The 23,670-nt window shown below is 43.6% G+C and overlaps 2 protein-coding genes across 7 annotated transcripts in view; one reads left to right on the top strand and one right to left on the bottom strand.

The window, feature by feature from the left end:
- Positions 1 to 14,424, top strand: part of LOC118386700 (filamin-A-interacting protein 1-like) — a 35,810-nt gene extending 21,386 nt beyond the window's left edge. For 3 of the 4 annotated variants that reach the window (XM_035774431.2, XM_035774430.2, XM_035774434.2), the window contains 2 exons: positions 9,705 to 12,549; positions 13,707 to 14,424. In XM_035774431.2, coding sequence (XP_035630324.1) covers positions 9,705 to 12,549; positions 13,707 to 13,907 — 3,046 coding nt within the window. In that variant the 3' untranslated portion in view covers positions 13,908 to 14,424. Of the gene's footprint in view, positions 1 to 9,704; positions 12,550 to 12,796; positions 12,862 to 13,706 lie in introns of all 4 variants that reach the window. The other variant, XM_035774432.2, reaches the window with a different exon arrangement.
- The window catches only part of LOC118386701 (sentrin-specific protease 6-like), a 71,777-nt gene that overhangs the window by 44,581 nt on the left and 3,526 nt on the right, over positions 1 to 23,670 (bottom strand). For all 3 annotated transcript variants that reach the window (XM_035774436.2, XM_035774435.2, XM_035774438.2), the window contains exon 2: positions 14,917 to 14,967. In XM_035774436.2, the coding sequence (XP_035630329.1) occupies positions 14,917 to 14,967 (51 nt within the window). The remainder of the gene's footprint in view (positions 1 to 14,916; positions 14,968 to 23,670) is intronic.

Below are 23,670 nucleotides of genomic sequence, written 5' to 3'. Positions count from 1 at the left end.
ACCTCAAGACCTGCAAGTCAGGACGGAACACTGACATCATCTCTACCCAACACTAGAGAGTAATCTGATAAGAATCCGTATCTGATCATCCATGACGATGAATGGTTCCTCACCATCAGAACAATGCTAGCTTACACAGCACTATGCACAGCTAGTTCTACTCCAGGTGTAAAACATTCCCCAATTGAAAGACCTCATGCCTCACTGAACCATTTACCCACAACATGAAAATATTGTAGTGTTTTGACAGTGGGTTGCATGCTAATTGATTAGTAGTCTTACGTAAGGAACAGATGGATGTTCCTATTTGAGGAACAAATGTGTGTGTGTGTGTGACCTTGTCCATGAGCGAAAACCTGCCCAGCATTGCCAAATTAATCGCTGTGTATGCAAATAATTTCTGTCCCTTATAATTTACTTTGTTTTACTTGTGCTAGAATTAATTGGCTGTTCATATGTTGTTAAGGACATTAACATACAAATGTGACCACTGAAGGTATCTGGGCAATTCCATGGTAAAGTTAAACAAACCATACAACACTATACACAATGACTATATTTCCAAAATGTACACAGTGCCTTCAGAAAGTTCACACCCCATGAGGCCAATGGTAAAATCTTCCTCAATTTGTGACCAAGTTTTCCAAACACTAAATATCTAGTCTGAATTAAGATTAAAAGATGTCTGCAGAAAGGCAGCTGCGTAGGCACTAGCTATTATCAAAGCCAGCTTTACAGAGATGATCTGGCTGGGCCACTCAAGGACATTGAGACTTGTCCTGAAGCCACTTCTGTGTTGCCTTGCCTGTGTGCTTAGGGTCGTTGTCCTGTTGGAAGGTTTTCATCAAGGATCTCTGTACTTTGCTCCATTCATCTTTGCCTCGATCCTGGCTAGTCTCTGCCGCTGAAAAACATCCCCACAGCAAGATGCTGCCACCACCATGCTTCACTGTGGGGATGGTGCTAGGTTTCCTCAAGATGTGGCACTTGGCATTCAGGCCAAAGAGTTCAATATTGGTTTCACCAGACCAGAGGATATTTTTTTCTCATGGTATGAGAGTCCTTTAGGTGCCTTTTGGCAAACTCCAAGCGGGCTGTCATGTGCCTTGAACTGAGGAGTGGCTTCCGTCTAGGCACTCTACCATAAAGGCCTGAATGGTGGAGTGCTACAGAGATGGTTGTCCTTCTGGAAGGTTCTCCCATCTCCACAGAGGGTCACTCTGACAGATCTAGAGTCCATCGGGTTCTTTTTCACCTCCCTGACCAAGGTCCTTCTCCCCTGATTGCTCAGTTTGGCTGGGCGGCCAGCTCTAGGACGAGTCTTGGTGGTTCCAAACGTTTTCCATTTAAGATTGATGGAGGCCACCGTGTTCTTGGATCTTCAATGCTGCAGACATTTCTTTTTTTGTTCCCTTCCCCAGATCTGTGCCTCGACACAATCCTGTCTCGGAGCTCTACGGACAATTCCTTCAACCTCATGACTTGGTTTTTGCTCTGACATGCACTGTCAACTGTGGTATCTTTTTTTTTTATATAGACCGGTGTGTGTTCCTTTACAAATCATGTCCAATTAATTGAATTCACCACAGGTGGACTCCTAACAAGTTGTAGAAACATCTCAAGATGATCAATGGAAACAGGATGCACCAGAGTCTTTTGAGTCTCATAGCAAAGGGTCTGAATACTTATGGAAATACTTTATTTTTAATTTGTAATCCATTTTAGTTTCTCAACTTTTTTTCGGCGTCATCATGGGGTATTGTGTGTAGATTCATTTATTTTATTTTTAATCAAATTAATTTTAGAATGAGGCTAACAGAAAAAAATGGAGAAGGTCTAGAGGTCTTGAATACTTTCCTATGGCACAGAGAGGGGTCAGATCTTCACTTAAATGCACTAAATACATGTTAATGCCTGTCACTGCCAGAAATACATTTTGGGCACACTGTTTTCTTATCTATGGTATCAGGCTTCTCCTGGTGGATATGACAGACTGCAACATGGTTCAATCTGCATTGTCATTGTTGAGTGCAGCCATGGCTTCAACCAAATTAAATCAGAATGCAGGCAACGTTTTAAAGCACTTGGGCTAGTCAGCAAAAATCAGTTCAACTGATAGTTCCAATCTGTGTGCGATGTCAATTGCTGTGCAACATGCTTTACCAGAATGCGTTATATATAGACCCAAACCGAATCTGCAGGGATTTTTTTCAATTTTCTGCAGAGAATGCTGCTGAAAATCTGTAGAAATCCTTTATTTTATTTGTGTTAACATAAATTCCAAATTCGCACCTGATGACCTGTTCATCCTCTCCCTGTGCCTCAACATGGGTGGTGCTCTCCCTCTCTCTACTGACTCTCTCTGACCCCTGCCATGACAATCAAATGAAATCAGAATGCAGGCAACAACTGTAGAGATGAGGAATTTAACTGATAGTGCCCTTAACTCATTCTCACATGATGACTTGTTCGTTTTTACCCTGCATCAACACGGGCCGGGCTTTCTCTCTCTCTCCACTGTCTTTGAACCCTGCAATAATCATGACCAAATACCATTATCATATGACACAAATGTCTGGCCTTAACAATGATGGGGTTAGCTCATTAACATGAATTAAGTTCTGCTTTCATTAGCTAAATTATTGATTTACTGTCTGGCAATATAGCTGGCTAGCTGACTACATAGTACCAGTCTATTATAAATTGTTCCATGTAACTAGCTAGCTATTTAGCCATTCATTTATTTACTTAGTCCTCTGCACTCCCTCCAAAAATCTTATGTCCTGTATTTTTCTCCTCTTTGGCATTGACATCTCTACTAGCTACTTTTTCACAAAGGCAAACACTGACTCGCTGAGTGCTGTTCATCTGAAGCTGCAGTTGAAAAGGGGAAGATCCAGATACAGTGATAGCTTACCTAGCTAGCTAATGTTAGTCTAGCTAAAATAGCCAACCTAGCATTAAATCACTCGGTATAAAACCATTTTTAGTATCTCATAACCAATAGTTTGCTAGTTACACAACATAACAATACATTTATGAAATGTTCATAAACTTTTACTAATTTTCAACATTCAAAACATGTATGCACTCGTGAATATAGATGCCCAGGGCTTGAGAGTAACTTTTTTTGATTCCTCCCGAAGTGCAATTTCAACTATCCCAAACTGAAGATGAACATCCCAAATTAAAATACTTTGTTTATTTTAGTTTTGATTTGCCAACGTGTCTACTCTAGACCCTAGGTCATTCAGTGACTTAAAAGGCAAATAAGAGTACTACTGAAATAAATAAATAGGGCTGTCAACGGAGCCAGAAATTCACACACATGTGCCTCTAAAAAGGCCAATTAGAATAACATTCAAATCTATTTTGCATAAATGCACAGGTAACTGACAAAATTAAAGGTAAACTTGAGGAAATGAGGGATACAAAGTATATTGAAAGCAGGTGTGGTTCCTGAGTTAATTAAGCAATTATGCTAAGGGTCATGTATAAAAAGCTTTCAAACACTTGTAGAATCTATGCCAAGGCACTTTGTTGGTGTCTCCTTTATTTTGGCAGTTAGCTGTACAACAATTAAAGTGTAGCCTGGGTGATGTCCACACGGATGCTGATATGAGGGAGGTGCCAGGAAATATAGCCACACTTTCAGGCTTTTAATTACATAAAGGCTAAACTGCAGTAATGTTTGACAAATATAATGTAGGGTTATTAACATTTTAATGGCTGAATTCTGACATGCGAGGCATGGTTAGTTCACAAGAGTGGAAAGGCAGGCCACTGGCCAGTGCGTGTTGCACACTGCACACATCACTCACCCTGTGATATGAGCAGAGGCAGTCAACATTTTTAACTATTTAACCATAACTTCAGGTTATATCCAATCAAGTTTATGTGCAATTTTATGAAACATGTCTTAACTTGTATAAGAGTACACTAGCCAAAATCAGACCATAGAAATGTTAAGGGAATTATTAAACCAGCATTTATATCAAGTTCTATTGGATTTCAAATCAACCTTCTTTCATTGTCCAGCAGCCAACGAGACAATCCGACTCATATTAGCAAACCATGCTAGTTTTTGCATCTTTAGATCTCCCCTCCTTCTAAAATTCTAACATTTTCATCTCTGTCACAGGAAACCACTGGCATATGCAGTGTGTTTTCCAGAACAGTGTGTTCCCTCTAATTGCATTTTGGAACAATGCACACACGGCGTAGCCTACTGCCGTGTGTGCATTACTGCACTTATAATGTGAAGAAATAGTTTATCAAAATTATTTTGCTAAACGTTCTGATCTGTTGCATCAGTCTCATTGCTTTAAAATGTATCATCAGTAAGTACAAACTACGCTAAACAAATTTAAACACAACATGCAACAATTTCAAAGAAATTTGAGTAACAGTTCATATAAGAATAAGTCAATTTAAATAAATTCATTAGGCCCTAATCTATGGATTTCACATGACTCGTCACAGATACCTGTAAAAAATGTAGGGGGGTGGATCAGAAAACCAGTCAGTATCTGGTGTGACCACCATTTTTGCTTCATGCAACGCGTCACAGCTCCTCCGCATAGAGTTGATCAGGCTGTTGATCGTGGCCTGTAGAATGTTGTCCGATTCCCTTTCAATAGCTGGATATTGTCGGGAACTGGAAACCGCTGCCGCATCGCCGCAGGAAGAATTTTGGGGACGTGGGAGCTGAGAATATTTTGGCCCACGCTACAGATGTCTACAGTATCATTCCACTAATACAGGACCAGTAAAGGCCTTGGTGAACTACTTTGGTTATTCTTTTTTTTTTTTTGTCACGAAGAAAAGCATTCCTCATGAAGCTGGTTGAGAGAATGCCAAAAGTGTGCAATGTTGTCATCAAGAAAAAGGGTGGCTAGTTTGAAGAATCTAAAATCTCGTCGTCCGGGTTAGATGAGGGTTTGGCCAGGTGGGATGTCCTTGTCCCATCACACTCTAGCGACTCCTTGTGGCGGCCAGGCGCATGCGCACTGACTTCTGTCTCCAGCTGTACAGTGTTACCGCCAACAAATTGGTGCGGCTGGCTTCCGGGTTAAGTGAGTAGTGTGTCAAGAAGCGGTGCGGCTTGGCGGGGTCATGTTTCGGAGGACGCATGGCTCTCGACCTTCCTCTCCCAAGTCCGTACGGGAGTTGCAGCGACGGGACAAGACTAACTCCCAATTGAATATCATGAAATTTGGGAGAAAAACGGGGTAAAAAGTACCAAAAATTAATAAATAAATGCTCGCATACACGCTGTCTGCCATCTGCCCAGTACAATTGAATTCTCCAGCGTGCCAGTGGCCATCAAAGGTGAGCATTTGCCCACTGAAGTCTGTTATGATGCCAAATTGCAATCAGGTCAAGACCATTGAGGACAATGAGCACGCAGATGAGTTTCTCTAAGATGGTTTTTGACAGTTTGTGCAGAAAATCTTTTGTTGTGCTAGCCCACAGTTTCATCAGCTATCTGGGTGGCTGGTCTCAGATGATCCCACAGGTGAAGAAGTGGAGGCCCAGGGCTAGTATGGTTACACGTGGTCTGGTTGTGAGGCCCGATTGCTGTACTGCCAAATTCTCTAAAATGACGCTGGTGGTGGCTTATGGTAGAGAAATTAACATGTCAAATTCTGGCAACAGCTCTGGTGGACATTCCTGCAGTCAGCATGACAATTGTACTCTATCAAAACGTGAGACATTTGTGGCATTGTGTTGTGTGACAAAACTGTACATTTTAAAGTGGCCTTTTATTGTCCCCAGCACAAGGTGCACCTGTGTTTGAGAAATGCTCACTAACAGGGATGTAAATAAATGTGTGGCCAGTTTGAGAGAAATAAGCTTTATGTGCATATGGGGAAACTTCATGGATCTTATATTTCAGCTCATGAAACATGGGACCAACACTTTACATGTTGCATTTCTATTTCTGTTCAGTGTAATTGGTAGGTCAACCTTTTACTTGCGGACGTGATCTACACTGCCAGACAGTAAATCCTAACTTTAACCATTAGTGGGGGAAAATGCTAGCATCTAAGGGCAATGTCACCCTACTCCTGTTCTCAACCTGATATTCACTTTGTTTTTCTGTGCTGAGGACATGTAGAATGGCTGGTTCAGTGAACTGGTGAATGAATCGAGGTTTAGCGGTCTGTCGGACGTAGCATGGAGATGAAGGCCGATGACCTCAGTCTTATTACCTTGATGAAATGGCCAGTATTAAGCAAGTTGGGAACATCGAGCTGACCATCAACCGTACGTACATTTAGTTAAAGCCTTTAGCTAGGTTTATGTGGATGGAGCTTCTAGCAAATAGAGGGAGTATTGAAAATATTCAATGTTGTAATATTAGATTTGGAGGTTTTATATTCATATTTTGTTTGAGTGGGTCACATTCAGAAACATGTGAAATGAGACTTGTGACCTCTGCACAATTCAAATGCATGCCAATTATTATAATCCACCAAATGTAGTCACCTCAAATGCATTACTCATTTGGTTAGTAGATGTCCTTTTCTGGTTTTGAAAGGTTTTTATAAAGTAGCGTTCTACTTTATACATGTGAGCTTTGTCTGTGTGAGTCTGTAGCAAGCTATATACTTGCATGCTCTTGTGCTCGCTGATGCACAGATTTCCAGTTGCCCCTGTCACCGATGACCTCCCCCGCTCTGCTTGCAGCACCATGTGATAACACATTCCTCCCAGCTGCAGTCATCTCAGAGATTCCCTGCAGGTGATGTCATAGTGGACAACCCTGAGCACCTGTGATAGGATGCCAGTCAGTCCACAGAGGCGTGAGAGAACTTTGCTAAGCCACTTAGATCTTTGTTTGCGTTTCATTCACCATGGTGGAACCTCTCCCGCTCCTTTTCTATGAGGTCTTTCAGTCAGTCGTTCTTCTTACGAGGAAATGGATACGGTATATTATCTCTGAATTAAAATATATTGATATCACCATATCTGTTAATTAAACTGAAACAAAAAAAATCCAACAAGCTAATTCTGTTCCAGATGAAAAAAAGTATTCCAATTAGAGTAGTTATTTTCAAATGTGACTTCCTTGCTGTTTGAAGATTCGTTATAGTGATCGTTATAGTAACTGTAATTGGTATGACATTAGTTCAGTCTCTGCTGTGGGTTTAGCTTGGCCACAGACATGTTGTGTAGGAGGTTTTGGACCTTCTTTGCCGTCACTGATAGGCCTCTGTCAACAGAGTGACTATGAATAGCCCTGACCACCAGGAAACATGCTGGTCACCTGCTAAAGGACTTATTCATAATGCCACGATAATCAGTGAAGTGACACCTGGCTCATATTCTTAACACTGTCATCACCACTGAGAATGGGGGGAATAAAGGGAGTATCTTGTTGCAGAACTATATGTCATATCATAATTGGGCCTATGGGCTCTGGTCAGAAGTAGTGTACTATAAAGAGGAAAAACGTGCCATTAGGAATGCAAACTTTGTCTCCTCAAGATTATCTGGATACCTTGAAGTATGCCTATATACTCTTTCCTGAAATGCTGTGGTAGCTAATGGTAAATTATTTTTCGTTGTGTCATGCAACCTTTGACTCCTGTATTGCTGTTAATCTGGAGCATTTTCTACTTGACAAGCTGCCAGGCAGATTGTGAGGGCCACCCTGGACCTTGTGACACAGGTTTTATGACCAGTGACATCATCCGTGTGGTATTTGCATGATTCCACTTTAACAAGACCACAAGTGTTGCTCCCAGCCAGGAGTTATTGTCTGTGTCTGGAATGACACCCTAATTCCCTAAATAGTGCACTACTTTTCATCAGGGCCCATAGGGGTGGGTGAGAGCACTGTTATTTTAAAAATGTTTAACCCTGCCGTGCTGTAAATATTTGAAACCACTCTAGGATTGGGCTTCTGGTGCAGCAAATTCATCCTGTTGTGAAAATGTACAAGTCACCTTAGGATCTGGCATCTTAATTATTACAATTTTTTTATTTAAACTTTATTTAACCAGGTAGGCCAGTTGAGAACAAGTTCTCATTTAAAACTGTGACTGTAATATGGATGTAGCAGTAGCATCCTACAAAGATCGAAATTTGGATGTACTTCTCTTTGCATTCAAGGGGCAGACAATTATGAACTAGTCTGGCACTAGTGTGACATTGTTCCCAAAACAACTTTCCCCTTGCATTATTGCCTTGTTTCTATGGGAACATGGTTGGTTGCAAGATGGACAAGAAACAATTGGGTCAGGCAAGACAACAGTTTGTGTGTTGGAAGTGGAAAGAAGCCCTGCTAACGTAGTATAATTCTATACACATTTACCTTTGGTCTAAAAGGCTGCTGCAAATCTACTGAATCTCACAAATACAATTCCCCTTCTCTGTTGGAGGAGAAAGGGGGAGAAAAGAGCAGGGGAACAGGAAAGATGGTGTGAAAAGCCTCCCCCTGGCTTGAACCCCTCTGTGGCCAAACAAGGGCAGCACCATTCTGTGGCATAAATGGGAGGGGGGATGACATCACCACCAGCTAGTGGAGCAGGGATAATTTTACACAATTCACCTTTCACTGTCCATCGATGACATGTTTGAAATTTGATGGCCATTTCCTCGTGGATTGGGGGCCTTCTCACAACACAGTGAGCGGGAGCAGATGCCTGCCTGAATACAGCTCAGCACTATCTAAAGCACGCTAGGCAAGGACCTAGTTAATCCATCCCGACCAGTACTGGGTGAGTTTGAGCTGTTGAACCTTTTAAGAAACAGCGTAGTCTGGCTGTTACAGTATCATGTGCATTGTTAGAACAGCTGCTGGTGGAAAATTTGTTTGTAATGCAAAGCAACAGCGGACAATGATCTGGACTCGCTCCTGATTATGCACTGAGTTTCTAGTGTGGTTGTGTGAGAACCATATGGAAGGGACCTGTTGCAGGCAGCAGACACACTATAGCAGTTGCACAGAGAGAGACTCCCGCAGAGATTAGTTAAACATCTACTCCCATTATTCCGTTAAGGTTCACTCTGTTAAGGACACTGGTTGTTTTTTTTACAGTTTAGCTAGCATGTCTCTGATATTGTGGTACTTTGCTCAGTGTGACGGGCAGTGTTGCCCCTGTTGGGGAGAATCATGAGGGTTCAGGCTTCTAATCTGCCCCCCACCCCCTCCTTTGCTTCCTCTTCTATCATGCCTTTGCCATTTATTCTGCTTGCCTACCTCTCATCCGGGATCTCACCACTGCCCACGGGGTTTTGGGCTGGGGATAAAGAACTCATTCGGAGTCTGGTCAGGCTCCTCTACTCTGGGAAACGTTACTTAACTTTGGAGATTTGTGAGACATTGTAAGAGTTAAAATACTTTAAATTGTTTAATTGCTTTTTTCCCCAGACTATTTGTAGTTTACAAACTCAAGGTTCAATATTTGTAAGTACTATGTAGCAGTGTACAGGAACAGGCCTACATTGTTCCTGTACACTGTAATTACATCAGCAGGAACAATGTAGTAGATACAGTTTCACGGCCTCTTCATACAGAGGGGGATTTATTATTTAATAATAATAATAATAATAATAATAATAATAATAATAATAATAATAATCAGGTGAAACATCTGAATAAAGCCTATCAAATTGACATGTAAATTCTCAATCACACTTAATCGCTCTGTCGGGCCACTTTCTCCCCCTCCCCTCTTCTCGCTCTCCCCCAGATTAAAGAGGCTGCTGGAGCAGGAGAAGGCGTACCAGGCTCGTAAAGACAAAGATCACAGCAGGAGGCTAGAGAAGGTCCGTGAGGAGCTGGTCAAACTCAAGTCCTTTGCCCTGATGCTGGTGGATGAGCGGCAGCTCCACATTGAGCAGATCGACCATCAGAGCCAGAAGGTCCAGGACCTCAGCAGCAAGCTCCAGGAGCGAGAACAGCGTCTGGCCGCTGTACGCGGAACTGCCAAGGAAGACGGCCAGAAGGTCCTCAGGCTAGAGGCGGAGCTGGAGTGCAAAGCTGCCAAGTTCACCCAGGAGCATGAGGAGATGACTGCCAAGCTGGCCAACCAGGAGTCCCAGAGCCGTCAGCTCCGCCTGAAGCTGGCAGGCCTGGCCCACAGGATCGAGGAGCTGGAGGAGAACAACAAGGCACTACAGAAGTCTGAGGAGGACCTCCTCGAGCTAAGGGACAAGATCAGCAAGGGGGAGTGTGGGAACTCCAGCCTCATGGCAGAGCTGGAGACCCTGCGCAAGAGAGTCCTGGAGATGGAGGGCAAGGATGAGGAGATCACCAAGACTGAGAGCCAAGCCAGAGAGTTAAGGAAAAGGCTGCAAGACGAGGAGACCACCGGCCGGGAGCTGAGGCTGGAGGTGGAGAAACTGCAGAAGAGAATGGTGGATCTGGAGAAACTGGAGAGGGCTTTCAACACGAGCAAATCAGAGTGTGCAACACTTCATATTAACCTAGAAAGAGAGAAAGGACTGGCAAAGGACTTGGTTGGTGAGCTGGACATGGTGAAAAACCGTGTGAAAGAACTGGAGAACACCGAGTTGAGATTTGAGAAGGCAGAGATGGGCCTAAAGGATGACCTGATGAAGCTGAAGTCATTTACAGTGATACTAGTGGATGAGAGAAGGAACATGACTGAGAGAATAAAACAGGAGGAGCAAAAGAGCGATGATTTAAATAAAATGTTCAAAACTGAGCAGAGTAAAGTTATGGAGGTCACAGAAAAGTTGATTGAGGAGAGCAAAAAGCTCCTCCGACTGAAATCAGAAATGGAGGTAAAAGTGACATCTCTTACTAAAGAGAAAGATGAACTGAAAAGTAAACTAGCAAGTGAAGAGGAAAAGTGCAGGGATCTTAGCTCCAAGGTCGGTGTAATGAAAAAACGAATGGATGGGCTAGAGGAGGCAGAAAAGGTATTGTTAAAAATCAGAGCCAATAAGGACAGCAAGAGACCCCCAGACGAGGAAAACAAATTCAAGGAGCTAACGCAGGATATTGAAAGGCTAAAAAACCGCCTCAAACAGCTTGAGGTGGTGGAAGGTGACCTGATGAAGACAGAGGATGAGTACGACTTACTGGAGAAGAAGTTTCGAATGGAGCAGGACAAGGCCAATGCCCTCTCTCAGCTGCTGGAGGAAATGAAGAGTCAGACTGCCAGGAACAAAGCCATAGAGAAGGGAGAGGCGGTGAGCCAGGAGGCTGAGCTGAGGATGCTCTGCAAGATGGAGGAGGCAAAGACCAGAGACCTGAAGGCAGATGTCCAGGCCCTCAAAGAGAAGATCCACGAGCTGATGAACAAGGAGGACCAGCTCTCCCAGCTGCAAGTGGACTACTCCCTACTCCAGCAGAGTTTCCTGGAGGAGGAGGACAAGAAGAAGAGCTTGAGCCAGGACGTGATCAATCTCACCAAAGAGCTGGAGGTCACCAAGCGGTACAGCCGCGCCTTGCGTCCCAGTATGAATGGAAGGAGGATAGTTGACGTCCCTGTCAACTCCACCGCAGTCCAGACAGACGTGGTGGTCAGTGAACCTGCTGAGGAGGACACACCTGCAGTGTTCATCAGGAAATCTGTCCTGGAAGAGAACCATATCATGAGCAACCTGAGGCAGAGGGGTCTGAAAAAGCCTGTAACTGTGCTGGAGCGCTACCCCCCAGCAACCACCGAGCTGGGCATGAGAAAATCATGGATCCCCTGGATGAAGAAGAAGGATGCAGTGACGATCACTCAGACCACCCCAGAGAAGACTCCAAACCCTCAGGACAACGGGGACTCCTCCCCTCGTCCACCAGGGCTGTCCATGTCCCAAAAGCCAGGCCAGCCGTTGCACATTCGAGTAACCCCTGATCACGAGAACAGCACTGCCACTTTGGAGATCACCGGCCCTCGTGCTGAGGACTTCTTTTCCAGCGCCACCATCATCCCCACATTGGGCCTGCAGAGGCCTCGCATCACCATTGTTCCCAAGCCCCCCACAGTGTTCTCAAAGAGCAAGCCGGGTGAGGGCGTGATGGGGGGGCCTGAGCAGTGCAAGTCCCCAGTCACCATCACCACCATCTCCAGGGCCAAGTCCCCAGATAGGAGTAAGGGCTCCTCCTACTCAGATTCGAACAGACCCCTCTCCCCCGTCTCCATCATTACAGTGAGCACCACTCCTGTGACGGAGGCCTTTGCCTCCGCATCCCCAGAGCCCCATGACATGAGCACCATGGGCCGGGCTGTGTTCAAAGTGACCCCAGAGAAGCAGGCATTGCCTATGCCCGTCAGAAAATACAACTCCAACGCCAGCATAATCACCACCACGGAGGACAACAAGATCCACATTCACCTGGGACCTCAGTTCAAGAGGCCATCAGATGTCAGCAGTAGCAGCCCCACAGTGACGGTCAGGCCCCTTAGTGTGAGCACAGAGAGCAAGGAGGCACCCCCAGGTACGGTGCTGCGCTCCCCGCGTCACCCCAACAACATCACCACCGCTCCTGGGAAGACCACCCCCAACAAATTGACCAGCAGCATCACCATCACCCCCATCACCTTGGCACCGACCAGGCCAACTCAGTCTGTGGTGAGTAGTCAAAATCTAGTATATTTACATAAGTTCTTTCTGCCGTTCAGCTCTCCCTCTCCCTTTTATGATGATATGAACATCGGCTGTCTCACTAACAGAGAAGCTTTGTATTGTATATTTTATGTAACAATTTTCAGCTGGTGTGCTGAATACATTCTATATTGTTGTTAGTAATAGTTTTTCAATTACGTGACTTTCTTTTCAGACAAACCATCTAAATGATATCCAATCTCTTATATTTCAGTTGCTTCTGAAATGTTTCAAAATGATATCAGGTGGTGTCTGCTCCCTAGATAGCACTCTTTCCAGGTATACCAAAATCAAATGCACTCCTTTTACCGATGACCAATACTAACACTGGAATGAATTGACACTCATATCCCCACCTTAAAAAGGCCCCTCTCAAAGGGTCTTGTGTTGACACACTTGTTTCTACTGGCACAAACTGACATGTTCCTCCCTTTTTAACTGAAAATGGACCAGTGATGACCAATTTGGATGTTTGACTTCTAAAGTGGGCTGACCCGCACATCAGCAATATGAACAGCATACTGTAATGTATAATCAATCTCCTCTCCCAAGTTCTGTTAACTCAATGTAAATCATTTGTGACGCTAGCTTTGAAATGCTCTTTCTTAATGCTGTGTAGGGTTAAAGGTGAGCTATGGTAACATTGTGGTTTTTCATACAGCTAGATTTAAAGAGGCTCTGTATGGATGGAACCTTTTTGAAGGATAAGAAATTCAGCACTTTAATTCTAATCACAATCGATATCCAATATGGCCAACTCTTGTCATCCCTCTTGAACCTGTGTAAATTGATTTCTTTAATTTACATGTAATTCTGCACCACTGTTCTAACAAGTGTTAACTTTTTTATTAGTATTTTTATATATTTTTTACTTCCGTTTTATTTAGTAAATATTTTTAACTCTTTCTTGAACTGCATTGTTGGTTAAGGGCTTGTAAGAAAGCATTTCATGTTAAGGTCCACACCTGTTAAATTCGGTGCATGTAACAAAATTTGATAACAAATTCAGGATGGCAAGCTTTTACCAAATGTACACTAAGTAAATCTTTTTTTTTGTGCTAGTTTACAATAATACTTAACTTTTCTGTCTGCACTTTTGTCTTATGTTGTGTGATTCCTTTCAGCCCGGGGCGGATGTGCAGTCAACTCGTGCCGCAGCCACACGAATCCCTATGTCAAAAGGTATGAAAACAGGCAAGGCAGTTGTGACAGGTGTCTCTACTGTGACACGGTTAGAGTCGCGAGCCGAGTGCCAGTCAATGAAAATTGAACTGAGGAGGTCGACAGTCTGCAGCTCTACCTCCACAGGCGGAGGGAAGTGCTGAGGGCCACACGCTGCCATGGAAATGTGGCCCCGCTATCTGTCTATGGACTCAGTCACCCATCATTCAATTCTGACCAGTCTGTTGCCAGCCAAAAACGTATAGAATAGGTAGGTGTTGCAGGCACGTTAATCTGCTCAGATACAAACAGGAACACAGAATAGCTATATCAGACATGTCCCTTTTCTCCTTTTTAAACATTGGGGTAAAAAGCATTGAAATTGTATTGTAATTATGAATGTTTTCCCCAAAAAATATTTTTATATCCATGTTGAAATGCTTTTTGTTTTGATTGACATGTTACTAATCCCTCACCTGGGTTGTCACACTTGAGTTGTTGATATTTCATAATTCATGTTGATATTCTTGTTTATTTCACAATTTCTTATGGAGGTTTCCGAATACGGTCGCTCTAATGGGTTTTGCATAAAATACATTTAGGTTGTCATCAACGTCACTAATTTGTGGCACCAAATTTAAAAATTAATAAACATTATTTGGAATAAAGTATGATACTGTTTGTTTGTTATTCATGTGGAGAAATGACAATGCAAAATCTTCTTGATGTTCACTAAACAAAGAATTTAGTGAATGCAGGCGAGTAACAATCATGGAAACTTCCATAGTGCTTTATCCTGGGGCGGCAGGGTAGCCCAGTGGTTAGAGCGTTTGACTAGTGAAGGTTGCAAGTTCAAACCCCCGAGCTGACAAGGTACAAATCTGTCGTTCTGCCCCTGAACAGGCAGTTAACCCACTGTTCCTAGGCCGTCATTGAAAATAAGAATTTGTTCTTAACTGACTTGCCTGGTTAAATAAAGGTAAAATAAAAAATCCATACTGCTTTGTAGAGTCCTACATCTATAAAATTGCTTACTGCATGTTTGGTATACTAAGCAAAAGAAACAAAAGCCTAATCTGTAATCTTGCTTGTTCCTAATACTAGTACTGTATATCCATACAAAAGGAATGAAATAGTTAATCAGAATAAAAATGTGAACTAGACTTTTCATACCTGATATTTTGGAGTAGGCTTCCACACAGTTCACAGCTGCAGAGCCACAATCTGTGGAAGTACACAAAATCCATCACATATCAAAGGTTTGATTACCTAACGAGCAAATACAATTAAAAACAAAGTGACACTGTACTTCAAACCGTTTGTTGATTGCGGAGTCATGCAGAGGTGCTAATGGGAGAGGCTTTTCCTTGTTGAGTCATTGAACTTTACTCAGTGACTGCATCCCAAATGGCAACCTATTATCTACACTGAGTGTACAACACATTAAGGCCACCTGCTCTTTCCATGAGACTGACCAGGTGAAAGCTATGATCCCTTATTGATGTCACTAAATGCACTTCAAATCAGTGTAGATGAAGGGGAGGAGACACTTTTGGTCAAGACACTGATCTGGGGAAGGGTACCTAAAAATGTCTGCAGCACAAAGTCCTCAAGACCATAGTGCCCTCCATCTTTCTTAAATGGAAGAAGGTTTGAACCACCAAGACTCTTCCTAGAGCAGGCCGCCCAGCCAAACTGAGCAATCGGGGGGGAGAAGGGCCTTGGTCAAGGGAGGTGAATGTCCTGCAGGGAGCTCGCCCCCAATGATGTATTTGGCTATCCACACCAACTTCTGTAGAGCCTTGTGGTTGAGGGCAGTGCAGTTGCCATACCAAGCGGTGACGCAGCCTGTCAAGATGCTCTTGATGGTGCAGCTGTTAAACTTCTTGAGGATCTGAGGCTCCATGCCGGAGGGGGGGGGTTGTGCCTTTCACACCATGGTGTCAGTGAGATTGGTCCATGTCAGCTCCTCTGATGTGCACAATGAGGAACTTAAAAGCTTTTGTCCCTCTCCACTGAAGCCCAGTTGACGCAGATAGTTCTGCTGGCTTAAGATATGTTCTGATGTTGGATTATAGCTCCCTCACCTGGACAACAGACAGCTTTATCTGAAATTGCAGAGTTGGAGTCAAATAACTGAGCAGTCTTTCTGATCACTAGATGTAATGTCGTTTCTATGGTAAATGATTCATGAAGTCTACATTTACCTTGACTATGGACTTACAGTAAGGTCCACTACATTTGGCTAGCGACCATTGAGGCCTACAGTTTTTCCTACAAATGGCTCCTGTTCCAAAAACGAATTAAACAAGGATGTGAAAAGGAAGCGCTGAGGGAAAGCAGGTCACAGGTCTGGATCTCATAGCCATGCACCACTTGATTAAACACCCTCTAGACTAGAGCAATTAAGAAATACTTATTTTTAACAAGCAGCCTTCCACTCTCTAAACCGATAATACAAACCACAGCCTACCACTCCCATGGGAACACATCCTACTATCCTAATGAGCGGATGAACAAAGGTTTACATAAGTGAAATGAGGCAGGAAGCAAAATAACTTGCTTATGTCATGGTGCATGGGAGGGCATTCCTGAATATTCTGTAGAGCCAGCTACAGATGGAGGGTGATGGGTACCAGACCCAGCTCCACCTTCTCTGTGGGGATGTCCCAAATGGCACCCTATTCCCTATATAGTGCACTACTTTTGACCAGGGCCCATACGGTTCTGGTCAAAAGAAGTGCACTACATAGGGAATAGGGTGCCATTTGGGACACCCAGACAGAGAAGAGAAGGTGGAGTTGGGTTCATGTAGGGTCTCCCTCCGAAGAGAAGCATCTGGAAACCAGGCCAGGGACAGTAAACATGAGAGCTGAAACACAGATTCACAAGTGAATTCCACTTTCACTCAGCTGCATCCTGATCCTGCAAATTAGGTTTGATTGACAGACTTTGGTGGATCAAAGTGTGGATGAATCTAATTTTGCACATACAAAAATCAGTCATGTTTATAAAATGTGTTATAAAAACAAAGCTAAACAATGCTCTAAATAATTATATTGGTTGATCGACAAACTCATTCTTGTCCCAAATGGCACCCTATTATAGTGCACTACTTTTGACCGGAAACCCTATGGGCCTTGGTCAAAAGTTGTACACCACTGTATATAGGGAATAGGTTGCAATTTGGGACGTAACTCTTACCTCTATTTGAATAATGACCCTCATGTCTTCATTGGTTGGTCTGAGTGAGGATGCAATGGCACAGTATCACTCATGGTCCTTTTATTGATTTCTTGTCCCCACAGGAAATATTGTGCACCATGTGATAGTTGAGCCCAGATGATGAGACTGTAATGTGGAACTCCTTCCTACACCTATGACAAGTGCCCTGCATCCCTACTCTACACTTACAGTGTGACACCGCAACCATAAGGCCATGCCAACAGACGACGACCATCGGAAAACAGTCAGAACTCCGCATGCAGACTGTCATGGAGATTATTTCTAACCTCAGGGCACCTAACAAGGCTCTCTTCTCAATTCTGTGGGCTTTCGAATAGTATTAACTCTGGATTCTGGCTTACATCACTATGTGAAATAGCCACATGGAGTTGTATAAAAGGGGTATGCAGCGTGTACTCTACAGTAGCTCTGGTTCAGGCTGTTACGTGCGGCTTGAGCGTTCTTCAATGGAAGTCTTGAAGACTCAAGCCGCACGTGACGCCCTTGACCCGAGCTAACGCTGCTGCGGTTTGTGTGAGAGGACAGATGCATACCGTACCAGTCAAATGTTTGGAAACACCTACTCGTTCAAGGGTTTTTTAAATTTTTATTTTACAATTTTCTACATTATAGAATAATAGTGAAGACATCAAAAGTGTTACACAACTGTTACACTCTCCCTGCCTCCTGTGTTTGTGCTTTTACTTGCAGATTGGGGACAGGTGGAGCTGATTGGGCATTAAGGTGACACGTTTCAATTGGGTTTGGGTTCAACTAGGAGATAAAAGTTCCTGGTGCCCAGTCATGGCTCTCTCTCGCCACAAGCACCATTTTGTTTTGTGATCTGGTTGATTATGTTTTTTGATTAGGTGCACTCTAACACTTACACACATTTTACCTTCATCCATGCATCTTCATCACACCCCTCACATGCCTACTCTCATACTTCACAGGTTAGTTTGGTGGAGAGAAGACCATGAAGTCTCTTTGTCCTGTATTGTCTAGAGACACTTTTCTGTTCCTTGTTCGGTCATCGGATTATGGAGGTGAGTTGTCTTTGCAATGTATGATGGTGAAGTTGAAGCAGACATAACTCATTGCCCAGAGATATGGTCTTTCACCCTGTTGGATATAGCGGTATGTTCACACTGGGGGCAAGTTGTGTCGTTTGTTATTTTTGTGTGGTGACAGGGGTTAAAGCAGTTGTCTCTGGAGTACATCTGTGGTTCGAGGTTGGTTACTAGCAAGCTGGTTCCTCCTTCGTGCCAGCGGGCTCTAGTACATCAATACCTGCTGCAAAGCCAGCGACGACTAGGGTTAAGTTTAGCAATAGGATTTGTGAAAACTCAAGTAATATTCATCTGTTTTTGCTATGTACTAATCTGTTCATTTGGTAGTAGCATTATGGCTTCTATTGTGGATTTTGTCCCGTGTTCCTTCTGAGGAGTTGCTTATGCAGTTTACGAAGGAACAGCTTTTGAATTTGAGTGAGTGAGCTCAGTGACAAATGTCTCAAGGATCCAGTAAGGTCTATTCTGTCAGCTAATTTGCTTTCAGCTGGTATTTTCAAGGCAGAATTGAGTGAACCAGCTGTCTTGGCTGAACCAATTGCGTCTAGTGCTGGTTTGACATTTGAGCAGAAACATTTGTTCCCTTTATTGCAGCTCATGACAAAGATCTGGAATGGTTTAAACATCAAAAATAACTTGATTTGAAAGGTTGAAGCAGAATACAGAGCAAGCTAAACTGCGGTTGCAACATCAACGGTTTGAACTTGTCAGAAGTCAAGCTTTCAGGTGAATTTTCTTTTGAGAATTACGCTAGTGTGTTTTGACCAGTAGGGCTCACTCATCTCTTAGCGCTACAGATAGCGATGATTACTTAAAGGTTAAGTATGCAGGACAGCAGTTTTATGAGTTGGTCCCTGAAGTGCTATCTAACTAACTGCCCGTTCCATGATCTTGCCATCACGGTTGACAACTCCATTGTGTCCTCTTCCCAGAGCGCTAAGAACCTTGGCGTGATCCTGGACAACACCCTGTCGTTCTCAACTAACATCAAGGCGGTGGCCCGTTCCTGTAGGTTCATGCTCTACAACATCCGCAGAGTACGACCCTGCCTCACACAGGAAGCGGCGCAGGTCCTAATCCAGGCACTTGTCATCTCCCGTCTGGATTACTGCAACTCGCTGTTGGCTGGGCTCCTGCCTGTGCCATTAAACCCCTACAACTCATCCAGAACGCTGCAGCCCGTCTGGTGTTCAACCTTCCCAAGTTCTCTCACGTCACCCCGCTCCTCCGCTCTCTCCACTGGCTTCCAGTTGAAGCTCGCATCCGCTACAAGACCATGGTGCTTGCCTACGGAGCTGTGAGGGGAACGGCACCTCAGTACCTCCAGGCTCTGATCAGGCCCTACACCCAAACAAGGGCACTGCGTTCATCCACCTCTGGCCTGCTCGCCTCCCTACCACTGAGGAAGTACAGTTCCCGCTCAGCCCAGTCAAAACTGTTCGCTGCTCTGGCTCCCCAATGGTGGAACACACTCCCTCACGACGCCAGGACAGCGGAGTCAATCACCACCTTCCGGAGACACCTGAAACCCCACCTCTTTAAGGAATACCTAGGATAGGATAAGTAATCCTTCTCACCCCCCTTAAAAGATTTAGATGCACTATTGTAAAGTGGATGTTCCACTGGATGTCATAAGGTGAATGCACCAATTTGTAAGTCGCTCTGGATAAGAGCGTCTGCTAAATGACTTAAATGTAAATGTAAATGTAAGTGTATTGACAGCGTTTCAGAACGTCGAAGAAAGGTGAAAAACAGTCCCATGTTGAGTTTTCACAGGATTTGTTGACTCAATCTTTGGTCTACTAGTTTTGAAGCTTGTACAAGCTAGTTGTCCCCGAACAATATAGTCTGTCCCTTATCGTCTTGCTACCTATATAAATGAACATAAAGTACGGACAGAAGCTGCTGTTTTGGCAAATGCGTACGTACTGACCCCCAAAGGCTGTTCCCCAGAGGAACAGTTCAAGTGGATTTCGTTCAGCAAATTCCTTTGGTTCTGGTAATGATGCATTTCCATCTAGATCTGAACGTGTTGCATGTGGACAGAATGATGTTAGTAATAACTAATTATTATGGTAAAGGCCACTGGAAGAGCTAATGTCCTGTCCTTGGTAAAAAAGGTCAGCAGATTGGCCAGCACAAATGTAAAACCTGTTGCGTTAGCTGAGCCTGTTCATGCTAATCCTGTTGCTCAAGAATTGTCCAAGTCTTTAAGTATTTATTATTTGTCAGAGGGTTATGTTTCACTGTTGGGAAGTGACGTGCCAGTAGAGATTCTGCGAGACACGGGTGCCTCTGAATGGTTTGTTTTGGAGTCTGTTCTGCCTTTTTCTCTGGAAATGGATACAGGAACCAGTGTCCTGATTCAAAGTATAGATTTGAATACTATTGTCTGTACCCTTGCATAAAGTCAAACTTATATCTGACCTAATGCAAGGTGATGTTTCCCTTGGGGTGGGTCCCTTTCTGCCCGTTGACTTGTGTTCATGTGATTTGGGTAACAACTTAGCCGGTTGTCGTGTCTGGTGTGACACATCTCCTCTGGTGGTTTCTCATAACCCGCTTAAAACCTACAGAGATTCCCGGAGGTATTCTCTGCATGCGCTGTGACTCGTGCTATGAGCTGTGCTGACACTAGGGTCAAAACGGAACTTACACAACACATAGCTGAACAGTTTGATAATCGTTTAAGTAGTACTGCCTAGGGGTACTACATTCAAGATCAGTTGTTGGTGAGGAAATGGACACCTCACAGCAAAAGTTGTATGTGATGCTATTGTTCAGATCGTGGTTCCTTCTAAGCTTCGAGATCAAATTTTGAGAACTTCTAATTTCTTGTCACTTAGGGGTTAGTAAAACTTATGATTGCGTTTTGGGTCATTTTTATTGGCCTTGTAATTGGAAATGTCTTTCTTTAAACATCTAAATATGCCATGTTTTTCAGCTGACTGGGAAGCCTAATCAGATTAAGGCCAGTCCTGCAACATACAACCTATTCCTGTTACAGGCCAGCCATTTGAGCATTTGATTATTGATGGTGTTGGACCCTTACCCTGTTCTAAAGCTGGTAGCACCGACATGTGAACTGATTTGTCAGGCTACAAGATATCCTGCAGCCTATCCACTATGTCTGTTGTGAAGGCTTTGTCACAGTTCACCTCAATTTTTTTTAAATACTTAAGGTGATTTAGAGTGATCATGGTTCCAACTTCACTTTGCACATATTTGCACAAGTCTTGCAACAAATGCATATAAAACATAATCAGGCCAGTGCTTTTCATGCGCAGAGTCAAGGGGCCCTTGAGCGTTTATCAGACTTTGAAGTTGCTGTCACGCGAGTACTGCACTGAATTAGAACTTGAATGTGATGAGGGGTTACCCTGGTTGCTGCTCACTGTTAGAAGTATCACAAGGGCACGGGGTTCAGTCCTAATGACCCTGTTTTTGGTCATACTCTGTGGTCCCCTTGCTGTAATAAAGGAGGATTGGAAGGTGGTTGAGCGTCCCCCAAATTTGTCATGTTAATGGTTTCTGACACAGGTTGTACATGGCTTGTGAAATAGCTAAATAAAAACTGGCATCCTCTCAGGTGAAGGGGGGAAAAAGGTTGTTTGACCGTTGAGTTGCGCTGCGACTATTTAGTCCAGGGGACCAGGTTCTGGCCCTGCTGCCCGTTATCGGTTCTCCTTTTCAGGCCAAATTCAGCGGCCCATACACAGTTCAGATCGAACAATTGCCGAACCACAATCTGTTTACTACCCCTGAACGCAGAAAGGCGAATCTGCTCTGCCATGTCAATTTGCTAAAGCCCTATTATAATGGTTTGTCTTCTGAATTGACTAAATCATAACTGTGCTAAAACTGACGTGGTTAGTTCTGTTCTTTTGGTGGAATCCGTTGATCTGAGGTGACTCCACCTTCACAAACAGTGGCAGTGTGAGGAAGAGGGGATGCCGGGCCCTGATGGTATTTTGCAGGGTAGGTTGACGATTTCAGAGTTCCTTTGCAAACTTGGAGTTTGTTGGGTCAGCTGCCTTGTCAAGCAGAGTTAACTGATTTGATCACTGATTTTCAGTCTGTTTGCTGACACCTTCTCGTACACATTTGGCAGTGCACGATATTGATGTTGGGGATGCTGTCCCTATTAAACAACATTTGTGTCATGTCTCATTGGAAAAGCTATGTCACTTGGACTCAGATTAAATGCATGTTTGTTAATATCGCTGTAACATCATTCTTCAGTTGGGCATCCCCGTGTCTCTTGGTGAGCAAGCCAGATGGTTCTCTTAGATTTTGCACTGACTACTGGAAGGTTAGTGTGACAACCTGACTGTTACCCACTCCCACAGATTGTTGTCATGGGCATCTGATGGGCCTCTTTGGTTTGTATAGTATTTGTCTGAAACTTTTGTTTTTGATCTGTTGTATCTGTGTGGTTTTGTTTTTGGGTCGTTGTTAGTGCCCAATTTTTATGGGAGGGGGTGTTACGCCCCCCTCGCTCTCCCTGCCTCCTGAGTTTGTGCTTTTGCTGATTGGGTCATTAACCTCTTGCTCCTACCTGACACGCAGGCGTCCCATCTAGACATCTGGAAATGCAAATGCGCTACGCTAAATGCTAATAGCACTCGTTAAAACTCAAACTTTCATTAAAATACACATGCAGGATATTGAATTAAAGCTACACTCGTTGTGAATACAGGCAACGAGTCAGATTTTTTAAATGCTTTTCGGCGAACGCATGAGAAGCTATTATCTGATAGCATGTAACACCCCAAAAGACCCGCAGGGGACATAAACAAAATAATTAGCATAGTCGGCGCTACACAAAACGCAAAATAAAATATAAAACATTCATTACCTTTGACCATCTTCTTTGTTGGCACTCCTAGATGTCCCATAAACACTATTGGGTCTTTTTTTAGATTAAATCGGTCCATATATAGCCTAGATATCGATCTATGAAGACTGTGTGATCAACAAATAAAATAGCGTTTTATAACGTAACGTCATTTTTTAAAATTAAAAAAGTCGACGATAAACTTTCACAAAACACTTTGAAATACTTTTGTAATGCAACTTTAGGTATTAGTAAACGTTAAGGTGACAAGTTTCAACTGGGTTTGGGATCAGCTAGGAGAAGTTCCTGGTGCCCAGTCCTGGCTCTCTCTCGCCACAAGCACCATTTTGTTATGATCTGTTTGATTATGTTTTTTGATTAGGTGCACCCTTGAACACTTACACACATTTTACCTTCATCCATGCATCTTCATTACACCCCTCACATGCCTACTGTCATACTTCACAGGTTAGTTTTCCTTTAGTTTTATACTTAATTATTTAATACATATTTTTGTTACTACTTAACTGCCAATGTATGGACTCCCTTTGTCGCCAGGTTGTGACAACTCAATTTTAGATTCTCCAAAGTAGCCACCGTTTGCCTTGACAGGTTGCACGCACTCTTCCAACATATGCTGAGCACTTGTTCACTGCTTTTCCTTCACTCTGTGGTCCAACTCATCCCAAACCATCTCAATTGGTTTGAGGTCGGGTGATGCAGCACTCCATCGCTCTCCTTGGTCAAATAGCCCTTACACATCCTGGAGGTGTGTTGGGTCATTGTCCTGTTGAA

This window comes from Oncorhynchus keta, chromosome 8, assembly GCF_023373465.1.
Source record: "Oncorhynchus keta strain PuntledgeMale-10-30-2019 chromosome 8, Oket_V2, whole genome shotgun sequence".
Classification (NCBI taxonomy): domain Eukaryota; kingdom Metazoa; phylum Chordata; class Actinopteri; order Salmoniformes; family Salmonidae; genus Oncorhynchus; species Oncorhynchus keta.
The sequence above is the reverse complement of the archived record's forward strand: the minus strand, read 5'-3'. Positions and strand labels throughout refer to the sequence as shown.